Below are 17,700 nucleotides of genomic sequence, written 5' to 3' on the forward strand. Positions count from 1 at the left end.
AGCACCCAGCCCTGGCTCCCAGCTCCAACTTCCTGCTAATGTGTACTCTGGAAAGTGGCAGTGATGGTTCAGGCCACTGGGTCCTCACTACCCACATGGGAAATCTTGTCTGACTTCCAGGCTCCTGGCTTTGGCTTGGCTCAATGTGGGCACTTGGGGAGTGAATCAGTGGATGGGCACACTCTCCATCTCTGTCTTGGCTCAATGTGGGCACTTGGGGAGTGAATCAGTGGATGGGCACACTCTCCATCTCTGTCTTATGATGCCGTTCCTCTTTAATTAATGGGAAACTCAAAGAATCACTTTCTTCCCTTCACACCACTTGTACCCAGAATGCAGAAGTCCTCAAGATAATCAATTAAAAAATAAAGCAGACGTAAATCAGCCCTAATCCTAGCAAGTCAATGCTTTTCTCCTTCCTTTGGATCACTTCCATCTGAGGAGATGAGAGCTCCCTGACTAAGCCTTGTGGTACTTCTTTCTTAGGAAACACCCTTGCCTATGGAAGGCCAAAGAAGCACCCAGGTAATGGAATGCATGGAACAGGCAAGCATGGCCAGACAGGAACCAAGAAAAATGCCGGAGAACAGGCTGCCCAGGCTAGTCTAGCCTTTGCTTCAACCCAACAGAGCGAACATATCATCAGTGTTCACATGGCTCCTGTCAAGATATCCAAGCAAGAGCTTAACTAAATTTAGGGCAGAAACCTTAGATATTACTCATGACAACATGCATTCTTAGAATGTCAAGTGAGGTTCTGGATCATATCCCTAGCCACTTAACATGACTCACCATTGGGATTTTTAAGACAAGCGACCGATATTTATTTCTCGGACTCTCCGGGAGTCAGTGTAACCAAACCTCGAGTGAAGCTACACATAATGATAACCTCTCCTGGGTGTTTATCTGTGTCAGGCACTGCTCTAAGCACAGATAGACATTCACCTCATTTAATCCCTGGAAAAACCCTACAATGTACATCCTATTTATCATCCCTATTTTATGGATGAGAAAATTGAGGCTAACAGAGGTTTTAGGAACTTGCTCAAGGTCAAGCTCCTAAGTGACAGAACTGAAATTGCAACCCAAGTTTGTCTGGCTCCACAGTGCAAGCTTCTACCCACTAGATCACTCTCCTTTTGTCCAAATCAAGGACATCTGGAAGTAACGCGAACTAGCAAACCTCTTCCATTCTCTCCAGCAAAGATCTTCCACACACTTCATCAGTGGACGATCTGAGATCTGCATGTTGTGGCAAAGTGGTAAAACTGGAAATGAGGCTAACAGCCTGGGCTTTTTAAAAGGAAATGCAAAACACAATTGCTAAGAAAGAAAAACACAGTGCCCCACTGCACCAACAGAGGTGGGTTAGTGTGTTCAGAAGTCATCCAATAAAAAGGTGAAAGTGGTAAGATCATTTAAATAATATTAAGGATTAATGAAGATTCATTCAATAGAATATTTATCTATTTGAAAGGCAGAGTCACGGGAGGGGGGAAGGGGGAGAGAGAGAGAGAGAGAGAATGAGATGATCCATCAACTTTTTCACTCCACCAATGGCTGCAATGGCCAGGGCTGGGCCAGTCCAAGCCAGGAGCCAAGAGCTTCCTCTGGGTCTCCCACATGGGTGCAGGGGCCCAAGCACTTGGGCCACCCTCTGCTGCTTTCCCAGGTGCATTAGCAGGGAGCTGTATTGGAAGTGGAGCAGCTGGAACTCAAACAGGTGCCTATATGAGACCTGGGATCTGCAGGGCAGGGCTTAAGCCACAATGCCACAGTGCTGGCCCCAGAATATTCCATCTTAATAGATTCAATTGTTTCTTCTCATAGGAAAGATTGAGTTAATGGATCCATCAACCACAGAATGTAATATTAAGAAATAGGCAGTGATAAATCCAACATGTCACTTATTAGACTCCAGCAGCTACATGTCCTTCACAATTTCATGATACTAACAAATGCAAAAGGGACCACTTGTGATCAACAGCTAAAGACCGGTGCTCCTTTCACATTGAAGAAACACAAGACATTAATCAAGTCATATCAGACTTCTAAAACTCTTCTCTTAGTGGACAAGGGTCTTCACAGATAATCAGGCCTAGGTAGAGAGAAGTCAACAGGTAGCAGACGTCAATCACTACCAGGCACAGAAGAAGGAAGCTGAGCAAACCAGGACAAGATGTCCACAGACTTGACTTGTAAATACTACAAATGATAGGAAAGCTGTAGTTAATGCTAAAAAGAAGCCAGTATAGAGGCAGAGGCAAACGACAGAAAAGAAAGGAGATGGGAGAGGGGAAAGGGGGGAAATGGGTGGATGGTTTCATTTGGACAGACGAGGCGTAGCCCTCAGACTGTGTGGTTCAGCTACAAGAAAGTCAGACAGTGGTGGGCAAAAGCCCAAGCAAGAGGCCGGTGCCGTGGCTCACTTGGCTAATCCTCCACCTGCGGCGCTGGCACACCGGGTTCTAGTCCCCGTCGGGGTGCCAGATTCTGTCCCGGTTGCTCCTCTTGCAGTCCAGCTCTCTGCTGCGGCCCGGGAGGGTAGTGGAGGATGGCCCAAGTGCTTGGGCCCTGCACCTGCATGGGACACCAGGAGGAAGCACCTGGCTCCTGGCTTCGGATTGGCACAGCGCCATTTGGGGAGTGAACCAACGAAAAGAAGACCTTTCTCTCTGTCTCTCTTTCACTGTCTATAACTCTACCTGTCAAATAAAAATAAAATAAAATAAAAAATAAAAGCCCAAGCAAGAGTTCATCTTCTGTCCTCTCCTGATTACTCAGGAATGTTTACCTGTAAAGGGTAAGTGAGCATGATAGAATGCCCAAAGAGTGAAGCTTGGACATCAAGGGGTGTTAAAGAGACCTCAGCAACATTATCCAGTGGTGTGGAAGCCCTGGGCTGACACCGGGCACTTGGAGAAGAAGGGATGTATCACTCGAATTACTCCAGCCATGCTCCACAATCCAAGTGGGGGTGCTAGCAGTGGGAGGTGTGGAGCTCCTTGAATCCAGGGTCAGTGATGTGTATAATAGGCACGGAAGAGCAAAGGTTAATCTGGTGAACTGTGGAGTCTCAGCTGGACAGGGAAGGAACTGAAGTCACGGGGAGATTTACATGCAAGGAGAGAAAAGGAAAAGGAAGAGGATAGGCAAAAATATGGGTTCAAAAAGTAAACATGCTTCAAATCAAGGGCCGAGAAAGCTGTAAGGCTAGGAGATTTAAGTGGAGATTAAGTGGGGATTTAAGAGAAAGGAGCAGTTCTAGAAGATTCCAGATTGCATGTCCTGGCTGTTGGATAGGGTTCCTGGGATGGACGTTAACAATGAGGGACATCAAAACCAGGTCCACAGAAGAAACGTCAGACCAGACTGCGTGAGTGCTGAGAGAGAATGGAGACTAACCATGGCTGAAAAGCTGCCAATGTCCTCAGTGTGTAGGCGGGACTGGCAGGAAACAGGAAATGGGGACAGAGAAACTGGAGAGGGTCAGTTCCTGAGAGTGTGCTAAGGGGTGAGGGACGGCTCAGAAAACAGGGCGAGATGCCAACCACCTCTCTGGATTGTGGTCCATGGGGCTCAAGAGAACAAGAAAACAGCATTTTCATCTCAGAAGTCTTCCTGCCAGCAGCCCACAAGAGGCAAGACCCTCCCTCCAGCCAGCATCCTCGACCGTGGACTTTTCTGTCGTTAGCCTCACTGAGTATCACCTCCTTGGGAATGACATCTGAGTTTATAGGAGGTGATTTCCAAAAGTTTGTGGAAAAATGAAATTAGAAGATATGTTTATTTTGGTGCCAAAAAAACCCTGAAATCCATGCAAAGCTTAATCATAATATGCATTTTCCATGAACTTTTTAGACACCCTTCATATTATTGTTTTTTAAACATATTTATTTATTTCAAAAGTCAGAGTTGGGGAGGGGGAGAGAGAGAGAGAGAAAGAAAGAGAGATCTTCCACCTGCTGATTCACTCCCCAGATGGCTGAAAGGCCAGTGCTGGAGCAGGCCAAAGCCAAGAACCAGAAGCTTCACCTGGGTGTTGCATGAAGCTCACAGGGGCCCAACCATTTGGGCCATCTTCCGTGGCTTTTCCCAGGCCATTAGCAGGGAGCTGGGAGCTGGACTGGAAGCAGAGCAGACAGAACATGAACCGGCGCCCATACGGGATGCCAGCATCACAGGCGGAAGCTTTGCCCACTACACCACAGCGTCAGCCCCAAACCTTAGTCAGCCTCTCTCCCACGCCGTGGTATGGAATCTCCGTATAGCCTTCAAGATGGTTTGTTTTTTTTTTTTCTGGACTTCTGGTAAATAATTTCTACTCAATATATCAAAAATTCAACTAGGCAAGCATCTCTCCCAAAACTCTCACCAATAGCTTTTCCTATTCCTCTCACTAACCCAGACTGAACCACATGGTGTCCTTTTTTACTTCTTCCATGACTTCTCCCTCACACCTGGTTCAAGCTGTACCAAGTGCTGCTTTACCCTGCCTCGCGGGCCAGCCTTTCCATCACACTTCACATCACCACCGTTCAGGCCCTTAGGGCTGAAGGTGCATCATTACCAAGATGCTCATAACCCTTCTGCTGGTTTCCCTGCTTTCTCAAGACAAATCTCCCCAAACCCCACTTCATGTCAATCTTACTCCAAAACTACCCTATCTCCCACTTGCTTCCATAACAATAAAGAAGAGAAACAAGTCCTTCCTGGGTGAGCTGCTCCTATTACTTCACCAAGGAGCCAGGTATACAATTCACACTCACCCTGTGGACTAAGCAGAGTTTTAATTTATTCATATTTGTGAATTATTCACCTGGTCTATTTCCATCACAAAGCGTAAATAAGGGGTCTTCAAAAAGTTCATGGGAAATGTGTATTATGAAAGAGGCTAGGGATAGATATCAAAAATTCTTGCAAGAAAATATACTTACCTTTCAGTTTTATTTTTCCAAGAACTTTCTGAGGCACACCCATGCTCCTTTTAAATGAAGGTTTTAATTCCGTAAGACTCGAATAATCTGGCATTTGTAAAAAGGATCTAGCATAATTCCCCTAATGGACCACGAGAGGATAAATTACTCCCCCAGCCGCTCAGTTTCAATTTATACTTTAGAAGGTGATGGGTCCATTAGTAGAAGCCTGCGGCTCAGTTGTTAATAAAATTAATTTATTGTCAGATTTCAAGTCTCATGGAAAGGAAACCTTACTAATCACAACTTTCTGAAATCCGTCCAAAGTGATTCTTAGAGGTGACATGCGTAGAAATGCATTGCATATTTTTATGTAGGAAGTAGACAGCTACAGTGGAAAGCATCATGGCAGGCCTTAAATAAAAACGTATATCATAGCAGATACCATCAATGTACTGGATTAAGCAAGCCTTCCCATCTCCATGGCCCCTTAACTCTTAGTCAACCTAACTCGCTTCTACCATGAAATACCAGTTATCTCGAACACTTACATAAATGTGCTATTAAGCTCAATCACAGTAGGTCCCCCTTAGTCAACCGCAGAATGAAAATATCAAATGGAAGACCACGGAAGTAAACAATGCGTAAGTTTCAAACCATTCACTGTTCTGAGTGGCACGATGAAATCTTGTGGCTTTCCACTCCACTCCACTGGGATCTGAATCCTTCTCTTCATTGCATCCATGTTGTATATGCTGTCTGCCTGTTTGTTAGTCACTCAGTAGCGATCTGGGCCTTCAGTTTGACTGTCATGGTATCACAATGTTTGTGTTCATGTAACCCTAAGCCTATGAACAATGGTCCCGAAGCACAAGAGGGGTCATGTTGACAATTCAGATACATGAATTCATAAGCCATGGAGTGCACCCTTTAAGTATCATCTCACACCATCACAACAGTACATTAAGATATTTTGAGGGGCTGGGTGCTATGGCGCAGGTTAATCCTCTGCCTGCGGTACCGGCATCTCATATAGGCACCGGTTCTAGTCCCAGCTGCTCCACTTCCAATCCAGCTCTCTGCTAATGGCCAGGGACAGTAGTGAAATATCGTCCAAGTGCTTGGGACCCTGCACCTGTATAGGAAGCCCGGAGGAGGCTCCTGTCTTCAGATGGGCTCAGCTATGGCTGCTGCGGCCATTTGTAGAGTGAACCGATAGATGGAAGACCTTTCTGTCTCTCCCTCTCCCTGTCTGTAACTCTACCTCTCAAATAAATAAATAAAATATCTTTTTAAAAATATTTTGAAAGAGAGACCATATTCATATAACTTATATAACAGTATAGTGTTACAATTGTTCTGCTTATTATTATTGTTATTATTCTTACTCCACCTACTTTTTTGTTATTTATTTATTTGAAAGAGTTACACAGAGAAGGAGAGGCAGAGAGAGAGAGAGATCTTCCATTTGCTGGTACACTCCCACAGCCAGAGCTGTGTCAATCCGAAGCCAGGATCCAGGAGCTTCTTCTGGGTTTCCTACATGGGTACAGGGGCCAAGGACTTGGGCCATCTTCTACTGCTTTCCCAGGCTATAGCAGGGAGCTGGATCAGAAGTGCAGTAGCTGGGACTCAAACCGGCACCCATATGGGATGCCAGCACTGCAGGCAACAGCTTTACCTGCTATGCCATAGTGCCAACCCCCTACTCCACCTAACTTTTAAATTAAACTTCATCATGGCTATGAATGTATTGGAAAAAACATGGTATGAATAGGGCTTTGAATTACCCATGCTTTTAGACAGCTACTGGTGATCTTGGGACAAACTCCCAGTGAATAACAGGGAACTTGTGTACAACATTGAATGGATGAGGAACTGTGGCCAGGAATGTTACCAGGGACAGCAAATGTCTGTACAGTCAGAATCGAAAGCAAGGTTTTCTGATTTGAAGTCCTGCCTGTCTGTCTATCTCTCTCTCTCTCTCCCTCCCTCGCATCCTGGCCATGCTGTCAAAATAATTCCACTCAGTAATAACTGGTAAACAAGACATGAGACACTTGAGAGATCACAGCCATACCTGCAAACTTAACAGGTGCCCCCAAGTGCTGTCTGCTTGGTCTAACTCCAGTGGTTAGGAGCCCTGGGGTGAAGCCCTGAGGACTGAGGATCCACCAAACCAATGCCTTCGCCACACTTGTATCACACTGCCTAGTCCCTCTAGGACCACACAGTGCTGCTGTTTTGCCAAGGAGTCACTGATAGGTCATGTGGACTCCCTGAAGGCAGGCGGGATCTTTCTTAAGAAGATGGTACAGGGGCTGGCTCTGGGGTGCAGCCGGGAAAGCAGCCTCCTGTGACATCAGCATCTCATATGGGCACTGGGTTTGAGTCCCGGCTGATCCACTTCCAATCAAGTTCCCTGCTAATGCAGCAGATGAGGGTCCAAGTACTTGGGCCCCTGCACCACCATGAGAGACATGAATGGCATTCCAGGCTCCTAGTTTCAACCTGGCCCAGCTCCAGCCATGTAGGGGTTAAACCAGCAGATGAAATCTCTCTCTCTCTCTCTCTCTCTCTCTCTCTCTCTCTCTACCTCTCTCTCTCCATGTAACTCTGCCTTTCAAATAAATAAGACTTTTAAAGAAAAAGATGTTATAACTCATAGTTAGTAAAACAGATTACACCTTTCACAGCCAGAAGCACACATATCTCTAACTAAAAACCTAATGCACAATGTAAATGCTTTTATGTTTCTTTTTGCTTCTCATGGTACAGAAGAATACTGATTTGGAATGTCATTTTTTAATTAGACCTCAGCCTCTGCTCTATCAGGTTAAAGAGTGTCTTCATCATTTCTGGATTTCTGATTTACAAGGTTTAATAATAGATGACATGCATTGAGCATTTGATATGTATGAGCCAATCACTGTTCTAAGCACACATGTAATTATATTACCCACACAAAAACTCTGTCATGCTCACATCATTAGTATCCATATTTGGCAGGTGAGGAAACTGAGGCACGGTGCCCAGATTACACACCTAGTAATTATAGATCACTTACCAGGCACTCTTGCCCCCTGGATCTCTATTTCTCATCACTGCATAAGGCCAATTTTAACCTGCAAAGCTATGAACACTCTACCATGTAAAAACAGTCATCTTGACTCAGAGACTAGACAAAGCACTGGCAGGTGCATATGAACTGCAACTAGAGGAACATCCCACAGATTCTAGGTTCTACCCCTCCTACAGCTACACAATCAGATATTATTTCATTCCTGTTCTTAAGCAGGAAAAGGAAGCCCAGCCGGTTGATTGGTCTTGAGTTGGACAGGAGGCAGGGAGAGGAGGGTTATCAAAATGAAGTGCAAAAGATAATTCTACAGTCCTTCCACAGTGCCTCAAACTGGCCAGGGGCACTTACAGCACATTCTGGAAGCTAAGGCACTAAACCACATAGGTGTGGGAGGGTCAGGGAAGATGATGGCTGGTGATCTAGATAGAGGAAAGCAAAAGATTGCTCCCAGTTTGTGTGTGCAGGCAGGTCAGGTCCATTCAAAAGGAGCCCAAATAAGGCAAACATGTAATACAGCCATATGAGCATCAAAGCATATGCACACTATGCCAGCATATGCGAATATATGTGGGGTGTTCAAGAAGTACATGGAAAAGTGTTAGGATAAAACCATGCCTTGATTCCAAAATTTTGGGCGCCAAAATAAACTTAGCCTTTAATTCCATTTTTCCACAAACTTGCTGGAGTTCCCTCTTACAAGGTAAGCAACAACAGTGTGTTAGCACTGGGGTAAGGGACATAAAAATACAGGAAAAGCACTGAAATTCAGATGGTACAGTTCTGAAGGACTGCCAATTGAAATATGCTGCGGAAATAAACTTTGCAATAAACCTAATGTACATGCAAATAAAATGCAAAACATTAAAAACCTTGATTAGTTGCAGCCCTTGTTACAATACAAAACACTTTTTTTTTTTTGCTATGTTGCTCTTTGGTGCAATTCAACAAAGTGATTGATCTTCTATTATACGAGATAAAGGAAGTTAGAAATTGCAGAGAACTCAAATGCCAGTGAATTCTAACCCTTCCTAATATTCATAACTCATCGCTTTTACTAATACAACTAAACAACTTCAGCCCCACAAAGAGCATTACAAAAAGAGCTGGACAGCATAAAAACAGGCTGATGGGGTGGGTGTGGCCTTTGCACTACAGGCTCTCCAGTTTGAAGGCCAACAAGAGCAAGAAATGACAATGCACAGAGGGAAAGCAGTGGTGTAAGAGAAGGGAGAGGTTAGGAGATACTGAAGGGAGGGCTTTGGCAACTCACACGGTCAGATCTGGGGAGAGTCAGAGATGGCACTAAGATTTTAGGAAGTACCTTCTTCCTGAATAAAGTCCTGTACTTCCAAAGCTGGCACCAGGAGAGTGTCTTGGGAGAATCTCACATCGTCCCTGAGAGGCAGGTCACCTCCGTTCCTTGTGATGCCTGCCTCCAGCCCTACACTTCCACAGATGCTAATTGATAACCAGCCCGTGCATTCCTACTACTGCCTAGGAAAGGAAGGCAGGAGGCAGAGGAGAGGAAAACAGAAGCAGGAGGGAAATGAGTTCAAACCGGGAAATGTTGGATTTGAGTTCTCCAAAAAGTTCATGGAAAAATGCATAGTATTGAAAAACTGCATGGATTTCAAAAAAAAAAAAATATTGTACCCAAAAGGAACTTATAGTTCAATTCCATTTTCCACCAACTTTTTTTTGAAATATCCTTGTATATCCAGGAACAGAATGTGAATCTGGGGCTTATATCAGATGCTGATCCTGGAGACATAAAATAAATATATAAGCAGATTTTTGAAAATTAGAGTTCTAGGACTACATAGTAAGAGGATATAGAACAGAGTGAGAGAAAAAGGGAACCTTTGGAATGCTTCTGATCAACGTGGGGTGGCACAAGACGAAAAGGGAGAATTGGCGAGAGAAAGAACGGAGTGAAGCAAAAGACAGGCAAAAGGCACAGTCAGGAAAGTCGGCAGCAGTCCCGATGCTTCAGGGAGAAGCAGCGACGCCACGACTTAGAAAGGCCCACTGGACTGGAAATAAAAGAACACAGATAGATGTCTTGTGAGAGGCAGGACTTATGTAGTGCGGAGAGAGGTCAGCCCAGCAAGTGGAGGCCATGCGTGTGTCACTCATTCCCAAGACAGACAGTGATGGGGAAGGGGACAGAGAACCCTCAACTGTGGGCTCCGTGAGCATGCCTAGATCCAAGCTCCTGTTGCACACCTAGAACCAAGAACCGTTCCCGGCATGCAGCAAATAACTCAGTAAATATCTGGTCACGGAACGCTGTTTGTTCAGTGGATGCTGTTGTTGGATGAAATAAATGAATGAACACGTTGCTGGTATTTCCGCAGCTGCGTGCGTGTAAGTCAGTATGAATGCTGGTGTGATACTGTTTTCCCATCTGGTTGTAAATTCCGGCTGTAAGCACAACTCGTATCAGTAGGTGTGGTGGAGGGTGGAGCTCTTTTCCAGAGGTTGAAATTGGCCTTTCTGGCAGTGATTTTTAGGAAAATGGAATTTTTCAGGCTAGACACGAGCGCTGGGAGCAACCCTTGAGTGCCTGCCGCATAGAAATCCCTCTCCGTTTTGATCATAATAGCAGCCAGAGAGTGAAGGGAGTTTCTGAGAGCTGAGTTGTTAAGAAGGGCTCTGCCCTTCTCTGGGACAGACATGGAGTAAGGAATTCAGAAATGCTGGCAGGTGTCTGGAAGGCCATAGGAACCTTTTGGAATTACAGGTTACCTAGCTGAGGCTGCTAATGGTTCTGGCACTCTGTGCTAATTCCCTTTGGTCTGCCCCACCTTTAAAGTCTTTGGAAAGTTCCAACCTGAGTATGAGAATATAAGAGTTCAGCCAGCATTGGGAGAAGGGTGGGGACCCAGCACTGTGCTCCCAGCAGGAGTAGCAATGAAAATAAGAGACCCCAAAGATCATGGGCATGGAGTAACCACCAAGACGCCTTGAAAGTTCAACGTTGTTTTGGGGTTTGGTTTGATTTGGTTTGTTGATTAGGGGACATGGTACTCCCTTACAGGACAAATAGGACAGAAAAAACAATTTTCCCCTCTTGTTTTTCATGTGTTTGATATTTGCCAAAGCAGACTTGAGTGGATATGAATGGGAATCAGACTGGGGAAAAGCAGTGGAGAGCAACAGAAAGAACAGAAACGTAAAGGATTTATCTTAATGTCACTCAACCACACTCCAGGAGACAGGAGACTCCCTGAGAACCGAAGGCTAGTGAGGAGGCTGGGTTTTTGCAAGATAGTGGGAGGAAGGGCTGAGAGAGAGAGGAGATGGAGAGAAGATTCTCCTGCAAAGCCTGCCTTGCAGTCAGGGGACAGAGGGCTGGCAGAACACTGCAAAAGGCCCACGCTGCCGCCCAGACGGCCACCAGGAAGCCGGGGAGTCGGGGCGTAACAGAGTTCCTGCAAATCTTGAGGGGTGAGATGGGTGGAGTTTCCAGAAGTCGTAATCAGCACAACGCAGTCCTGTCTGCAGGAATACCTGACAACCCAGACAGGTGTCACGCAGTTGCTGGAGGGGCTGGCCCACGCTTGAGCCAAGCTCAGCTCACCACAATGGGTCCGCACACACTCAGTGCTAAATAATGGGGGTACACTAGCGCCTTGCGGCAGAATCGTCCCACAGTTCTAGACGCAATTCTAAAAGCAGGTCTTAATCAAAAGAATGACAATTAATCCTCTCTGCTTACTGTCCTCCAAACAGAGCCAGCTTTTACTGTTTTCCTATTGACATCCTTAGTGTCTTCCAGTTGGAAGAAATCTTAAACATCAACCTCTCACAGACAAAGATCTCGTTCATTGGGATCCATCAGAAACTGTCAGTGGGTACTGGGCCTTCATGGGCTTCTCCACATTTCCCAGCCTCCTCTGCAAGACCCCTGAGGCCACACGGCTGCTCTGGCCAGTGAAATGTGGGGGTAAAGTGGTAGGAGTCAGTCCCAGGCCAGGCTACCTCTTGGCTAGAGTAAGACCAACCAACCCACTTCATGTCAGATTCTGCTTAAGAGGGAAATATTATTGGACAGGGTTAGTCCCTGATATTTGTGGAAACATCTGTTTCAGTAGCAAGCATGAATTTTCAAGCAACTTTTAATAATCTAGCAACTCAGAGTGCTCCATCACACTAGAAAAGGGAGTGGGGATTATTGCTCACTTGCCCAAAGCGTTAAAAGGTAGAATTAGTCTTTAAATCCTTTGTTATGATGTCAGGTTATTTCAAAACGTTTTTAGAACAAAATGGAATCAAATAATAAATTTATTGGGGCCAGAGTTGTGGCATAGCAGGTAAAACCACTACTTGCCGGGCCAGCATCCTATATGGGCACCGATTTGAGTCTCAGCTGCTCTACTTCCGATCCAGCTCCCTGCTAATGCACCTGAGAAAGCAGTGGAAAATGGCCCAAGTCCTTCAGAATCTACACCAATGTGGGAGATCTGGAAGAAGCTTCTGGCTCCTGGCCTCAACCTGACCCATCCCCCGTCCATTTGAGGAGTGAACTAGTGGATGGAAGACCTCTCTCTCTCTCTCTATCTCTCTCTCTCTCTCTCTCTCTCTCTTTCCCTCTCCCTCTCCCCCCCTTCTCTCTGCTTTTCAAATAGGTAAAATAAACCCTTTTATAAAATATTTAGGTGCAAAAATACTTTAAAATCCATACACATTTTTCATGGTACACATTTCCCACCTTTTTGAAGACCCCTTGTAAAGGATCACTTCACTATCTAAAGGTTACTATTGGAGAGAGAACTCACACAGCTAAAACCTCAGCCCCTTAATTAAGATTCAGGGGCCGGCGCCGCGGCTCACTAGGCTAATCCTCCGCCTTGCGGCGCCGGCACACCGGGTTCTAGTCCCGGTCGGGGCACCGATCCTGTCCCGGTTGCCCCTCTTCCAGGCCAGCTCTCTGCTGTGGCCAGGGAGTGCAGTGGAGGATGGCCCAAGTGCTTGGGCCCTGCACCCCATGGGAGACCAGGAGAAGCACCTGGCTCCTGCCATCGGATCGGCGCGCTGGGCACTGCGCCGGCCGCAGTGCGCCTACCGCGGCGGCCATTGGAGGGTGAACCAACGGCAAAAGGAAGACCTTTCTCTCTGTCTCTCTCTCTCACTGTCCACTCTGCCTGTCAAAAATAAATAAATAAATAAATAAAAAAAGATTCAGGAAGTAATTAACCAGGCTAAGTGCTTAATAAAGCCCAGGCACTGCACTCAGCAGTCAGCACCTGGGCTCTGTTTATTCGCTCAAATTACCTTGACAAAACAAACTGGGAAATCCGGTGATCTCACATCAGATAAGACATAGGAAACTGGAAGCAGTGAGGTGCAGGGGCTGGCAGGAGGCAGAACAGAGCATTCTCAGAGTGAGGGGGAGGAGCAGAAGAAACCCAACAGGCAACACTCCCCCATCAAGAGGCAAGGGATGGCTTCCATGTTATAAAGGGGGATGGAGCCTCTCTGCTCCTGAGCCCCACAGGCATCCCAGGAGGAGCTCAGCCCACACAGGGTGCTAACACAGATGGCTGGAACTCCTCAACCAACCTCTGGAAGCTGCTCTGGACAAGGTAGGAGTTGTAAAGAATCTCTGGAAATGATCATTCGAAGCAATTTCGTTCAAAGACATACACTTGCAAAAGATACCTTCGAAAGCTCATTATGGGGGCTATCTTGGAGACACTGGCTGATTTAGAAGGAATGGTTCCTCCAAGGTAGACCTGGGAGTGCACATCCCGCATGAAGAAAACCTGATTTCCGTAGGAATAATCAAGATCTAAACACCAGGTGAGGCCCAGAAGACACTGGCGGCCATGCGGCCCAGATCTCAGCAGGAAGGTCCAGTCCTCTGGTTGGAGGGTCAGCATGCAACCGTGCCTAGCACAAGTTCCCGGGCAGACTTCCCAATGCCCCTCTCCCTGGCCAGGCCTGCTCGCTGAGAGCCCAGGCCTGCTGTACTCACCTGCAGAAAGCAATGTCCGACTGCAGCATGCTCCTCCAGAGTGGCGTTGTACACCTGCCTGCGGAACACGGGCTCGTTGTCGTTCACGTCATCCACCGTGACGCTCACCAGGCAGGTGGCCGAGAGCGGGGGCTCGCCCAGGTCCTGGGCCATCACCCTCAGCTCCACAGCCGCCTGCACCTCTCGGTCCAGGGCTCTGCGCGTGCTGATGACTCCGCTCTCAGGGTCGATGGTGAAGGAGGGTCCACACTCGGCGGTGGGCGGCGGAGCCTCCGCGGTGCAGTGAGGCGAGAGTTGGGCTAGCGCGTAGCGAAGCCGCGCGTGATCCGTGCCAGGCTCGTCGGCGTCCGAGGCGCTGACCCACAGGACTGCGGTGCCAGGGGCCGCGGCCTCGGATACTGACGCCCGGTAATGCTCCCGGCTGAAGACAGGAGCCTGATCGTTGAGGTCTGCAACCCGGAGCAGCAGCGTCTCCTCGGTGCTCAGCGGCGGGGACCCCGCATCCGTGGCCACAAGGCGCAGGACAAACAGGTCACGGCTCTCCCTGTCCAGGGGCCCCTCCACGCAAAGGAAAAACACCCCCGGGCGGCCGCCGGGCCGCAGCGCGAAGGCGCCCTCCCCGCCCTCCAGGGACAGCGACACGCTCGCGCTCCCGATGCCTGCACCGGGCTCCCCAGCCTCCTCTTCTTCCTTCTCCGGGTCACCGTCCGCGTCGGACACCGAGACGCGAGCCACGTAGTCGCCGGGTCGGGCGCCCTCGGAGACGCGGGCGGCGCCGCCCTCGGTGAGAAACAGCAGGTGAATGGCGGGCCGGTTGTCATTCACGTCCAGCACGGCGATGGACACGCGCACCGTGGCGACCTCAGGCTCCGCGCCCCCGTCGCGGGCCTCGACCACCAGCTGGTGCCAGGCCTGCGCCTCGCGGTCCAGAGGCCTCCGCACCCGCACCACGCCGCTCAGCTCCTCCACCGCAAAGAAGGCCCCGTCCTCGCCGCCCGCCCCCGCACCGGATCCCTGCCGGGAGCGGAGGCGGTAGCGCACGTGGCCGTTGGGGCCCAGGTCGCGGTCGGTGGCACGCAGGCGACACACCTCGGCGCCCGGCGGGGCGTCCTCGCGCACCGCGGCGCGGTACTCGTCCTGCTCGAAGACGGGCGGGTTGTCGTTCTCGTCCAGCACGCAGAGCTCCACGCGCAGGCGGCCCGTGCGCCGCGGGCGGCCGCCGTCCCACGCCTCGATCTGCAGCTCATGCGCCGCCGCCGCCTCTCGGTCCAGGCGCCGCAGCAGCACCAAGTCCAGGGGCTCCAGGGTCGACGAGGAGGCCGGCAGCGGCGAGGGCCCCGGAGTCCCGTAGCGCAGCTGGAAGAGTGGTTCCGCGGGGTCCTCCGACCAGGGGACCGGCTGCACCAGGGTGTAGCCCTGTGTGCCAAACAGCCCGGCATCCGGATCGTGCGCACCTGGCAGGCGGAAGGCGGTGCCCGGCGGGCTGAGCTCAGAGACGTCGAGGCGCAGGGACTCCCGGGGAAAGCGGGGCGAGTGGTCGTTCACGTCGTTGACGCGGATCTCCACCTGCACCACGGCGCCCAGCAGCGTGGCCGCCACGAAGCTGTAGTGGTCGCGCTGCTCGCGGTCCAGGCGCCGCGCCGTGCGGATGATGCCGGTGCCCGGGTGCACTTGGAAGTCATCCAGCAGCGGGGAGTCGTCCGAGTCCTCGGACAGGAAGAAGCCGCCCCCCTCCTGCTGCTGCGCCGCCGGCAGCCCCGCGCGAATGTCGCCGACCAGCGTGTCCGGGGGAAGCCCCTCATCCACGGACAGGCTGAGGTTGAACACCTGGGCAGATGAGCCCGAGGCCGCCCACAGCCACGCGTGCACGAACAGCCCGAGCAGGGAGCGCGGCGCGCCGGCACCGCCGCCTCCCGGCCGCCCGCGGGGTGACCCTCTCCTCCCGGGGCGCGGGAGGCGCTTCCTGGCGCGAGACCCCCACTGCGGGCGCCCTTCGCCCATCCTCCGCCCAGAAAGGCTCATTTCTCTGCCAGCTCCTTGGGAAGGCACGCGGGTAACTGCCAGTCTCTTGAGGGTCTGGGCCAAAGCAGCCAAGACTTTGACCAATAAGCCCCCGGACCCCGGAGTTCCCCAGGTTACGCCTGCAACTGGTGAGCCGTCCTCTGCCTGCAGCTCACGCGCGCTGGGGAGCTCGGGTTGCTTGCCGCGGCGGCCACCTCTGCAGCCTCTGGATGTCTCTAACCGAGTCTCATCTCTTTGGCTCTCTCCCTTTATTCCTCTTACATCTGTTCCTTGTTCGGCTCGGCTGGTTGTTCCCCCCTGGTACAGTCAGGTGCATTATTTCTTTTGCCAAAAAGAAGGAAATTATTTAAAGCGCGCACACACCAGGAGAGGATGGGGAGCGGGGCGGAGGAAGGGGGTGGAGTAAGGGCGGGGAGTGCGGGAGAGGGAGAAGGGGTGGGGGGGGAGGGAGGGAGGGAGGGAGGGGCGGCTCCTGCTCGGACCCAGCCTCCGCCGCCACCCGCGCGTGACGCGGCGCCCGCGAGAGCGAACTCCAACCTGCGCGCCGCGGCTCTGCAGCAGGGCGGAAGAGCAGCTACGGGGAACGGCCCGGCGGGGTTGGCCAGTGGGGCGGGTGGGGGACGCGCGGGCCGGGTGTCCGCCCGGGCGGTGCGTGCCAAGTGCAGGGAGCGGGGGCAGGGAGCGAGGGTAGCGGCCTCTTCAGCCAGCCCCCTCCATCCTCTGGACCGCAGCCCCTGCAGGCCTGACGCTCGGCTCGGGCTGCGCCGAGAAGGTGGGGGTCACAATCACTTTGGGGGGAGCCCAACGTGTGTTCTCCAGTCGGCGGTGGAGACGCGTCCCCAGCGGAAAGCCAGATGGGAGTCAAAGGCTGGAGCCGGGAGGACGGCAAAGGGAGGGGGCCGGGGAGGCGGGCGGAGCGGGGTGGAGGCGGAACTTGGAGAAATCTGGGACCCACATGGTGCCAGCCCCGTTTTATTGTGCCGCGCGCGACTCCTCAGCGACGCGGGAGAGTCTTGTCACTCCCCTCTGCCACCAGCAATGACGACAATGGCTTCGACTTGCGGACCCGTTTATGCATTCAGCACCATCATAACACTTCCAGGATGTTTGACGACGTTGATTGATGGGGGCAGAAAGGGGTCGGGGGGGGGGGGGGGCTGAGAGCCCGCCACCTCCCAGCCGCCGCGCCTCCTCGGCTCAGCACGGAAGTTTGCAGGCGGAGCGGCTACCGGCGCCACTCTCAAAAGTAGCTGCAGCGGAGCCAGAGGGGGAGGTGGGGCGGGGGGAAGAGTCCATCGCCTGGGTCACAGATCGCCTTTCGGTTAGCCCCGGGAATCGGCAGAGGCTGCTAATGAAATGCCCGAGGAAAGTCTGCCCTTCAGCCAGAGGGAAGCGTTCATGGCCAGGATGCTGTTCCCTGCAGCAGTAGTAAAATGGCTTTCTAATGCAGAGAGGAGACAGCGCTGCTCACCGACAGCGGCGCCACCGTCTCTGCCTTTGACGAAATAATAATAAAACAATTTATTCTGCCGCAGGTTCGTGCATGCAAATAAACACATTATGACCCCCCCTTCAGCTTCCTCCCATCAGGGAAGTCTCCTTAACCATTAAGGAGTCTGTGGAGTCGTCAGCCTCTCTCCCTCACCAGTACCCCCGGCCCCACTCTTGCCCCTTTATAAGGAATTTTCTACCAAGCATCC

General features: G+C 50.8%; 1 protein-coding gene across 1 annotated transcript in view; it reads right to left on the reverse strand.

Annotated features, from left to right (window-relative positions):
* Positions 1-16,000, reverse strand: part of DCHS2 (dachsous cadherin-related 2) — a 315,764-nt gene extending 299,764 nt beyond the window's left edge. The window contains exon 1 of the mRNA XM_062199052.1: positions 13,979-16,000. Coding sequence (XP_062055036.1) covers positions 13,979-16,000 — 2,022 coding nt within the window. The remainder of the gene's footprint in view (positions 1-13,978) is intronic.
* Between the last annotated feature and the right edge of the window lie 1,700 nt (positions 16,001-17,700).

This window comes from Lepus europaeus, chromosome 8, assembly GCF_033115175.1.
Source record: "Lepus europaeus isolate LE1 chromosome 8, mLepTim1.pri, whole genome shotgun sequence".
Classification (NCBI taxonomy): Eukaryota; Metazoa; Chordata; class Mammalia; order Lagomorpha; family Leporidae; genus Lepus; species Lepus europaeus.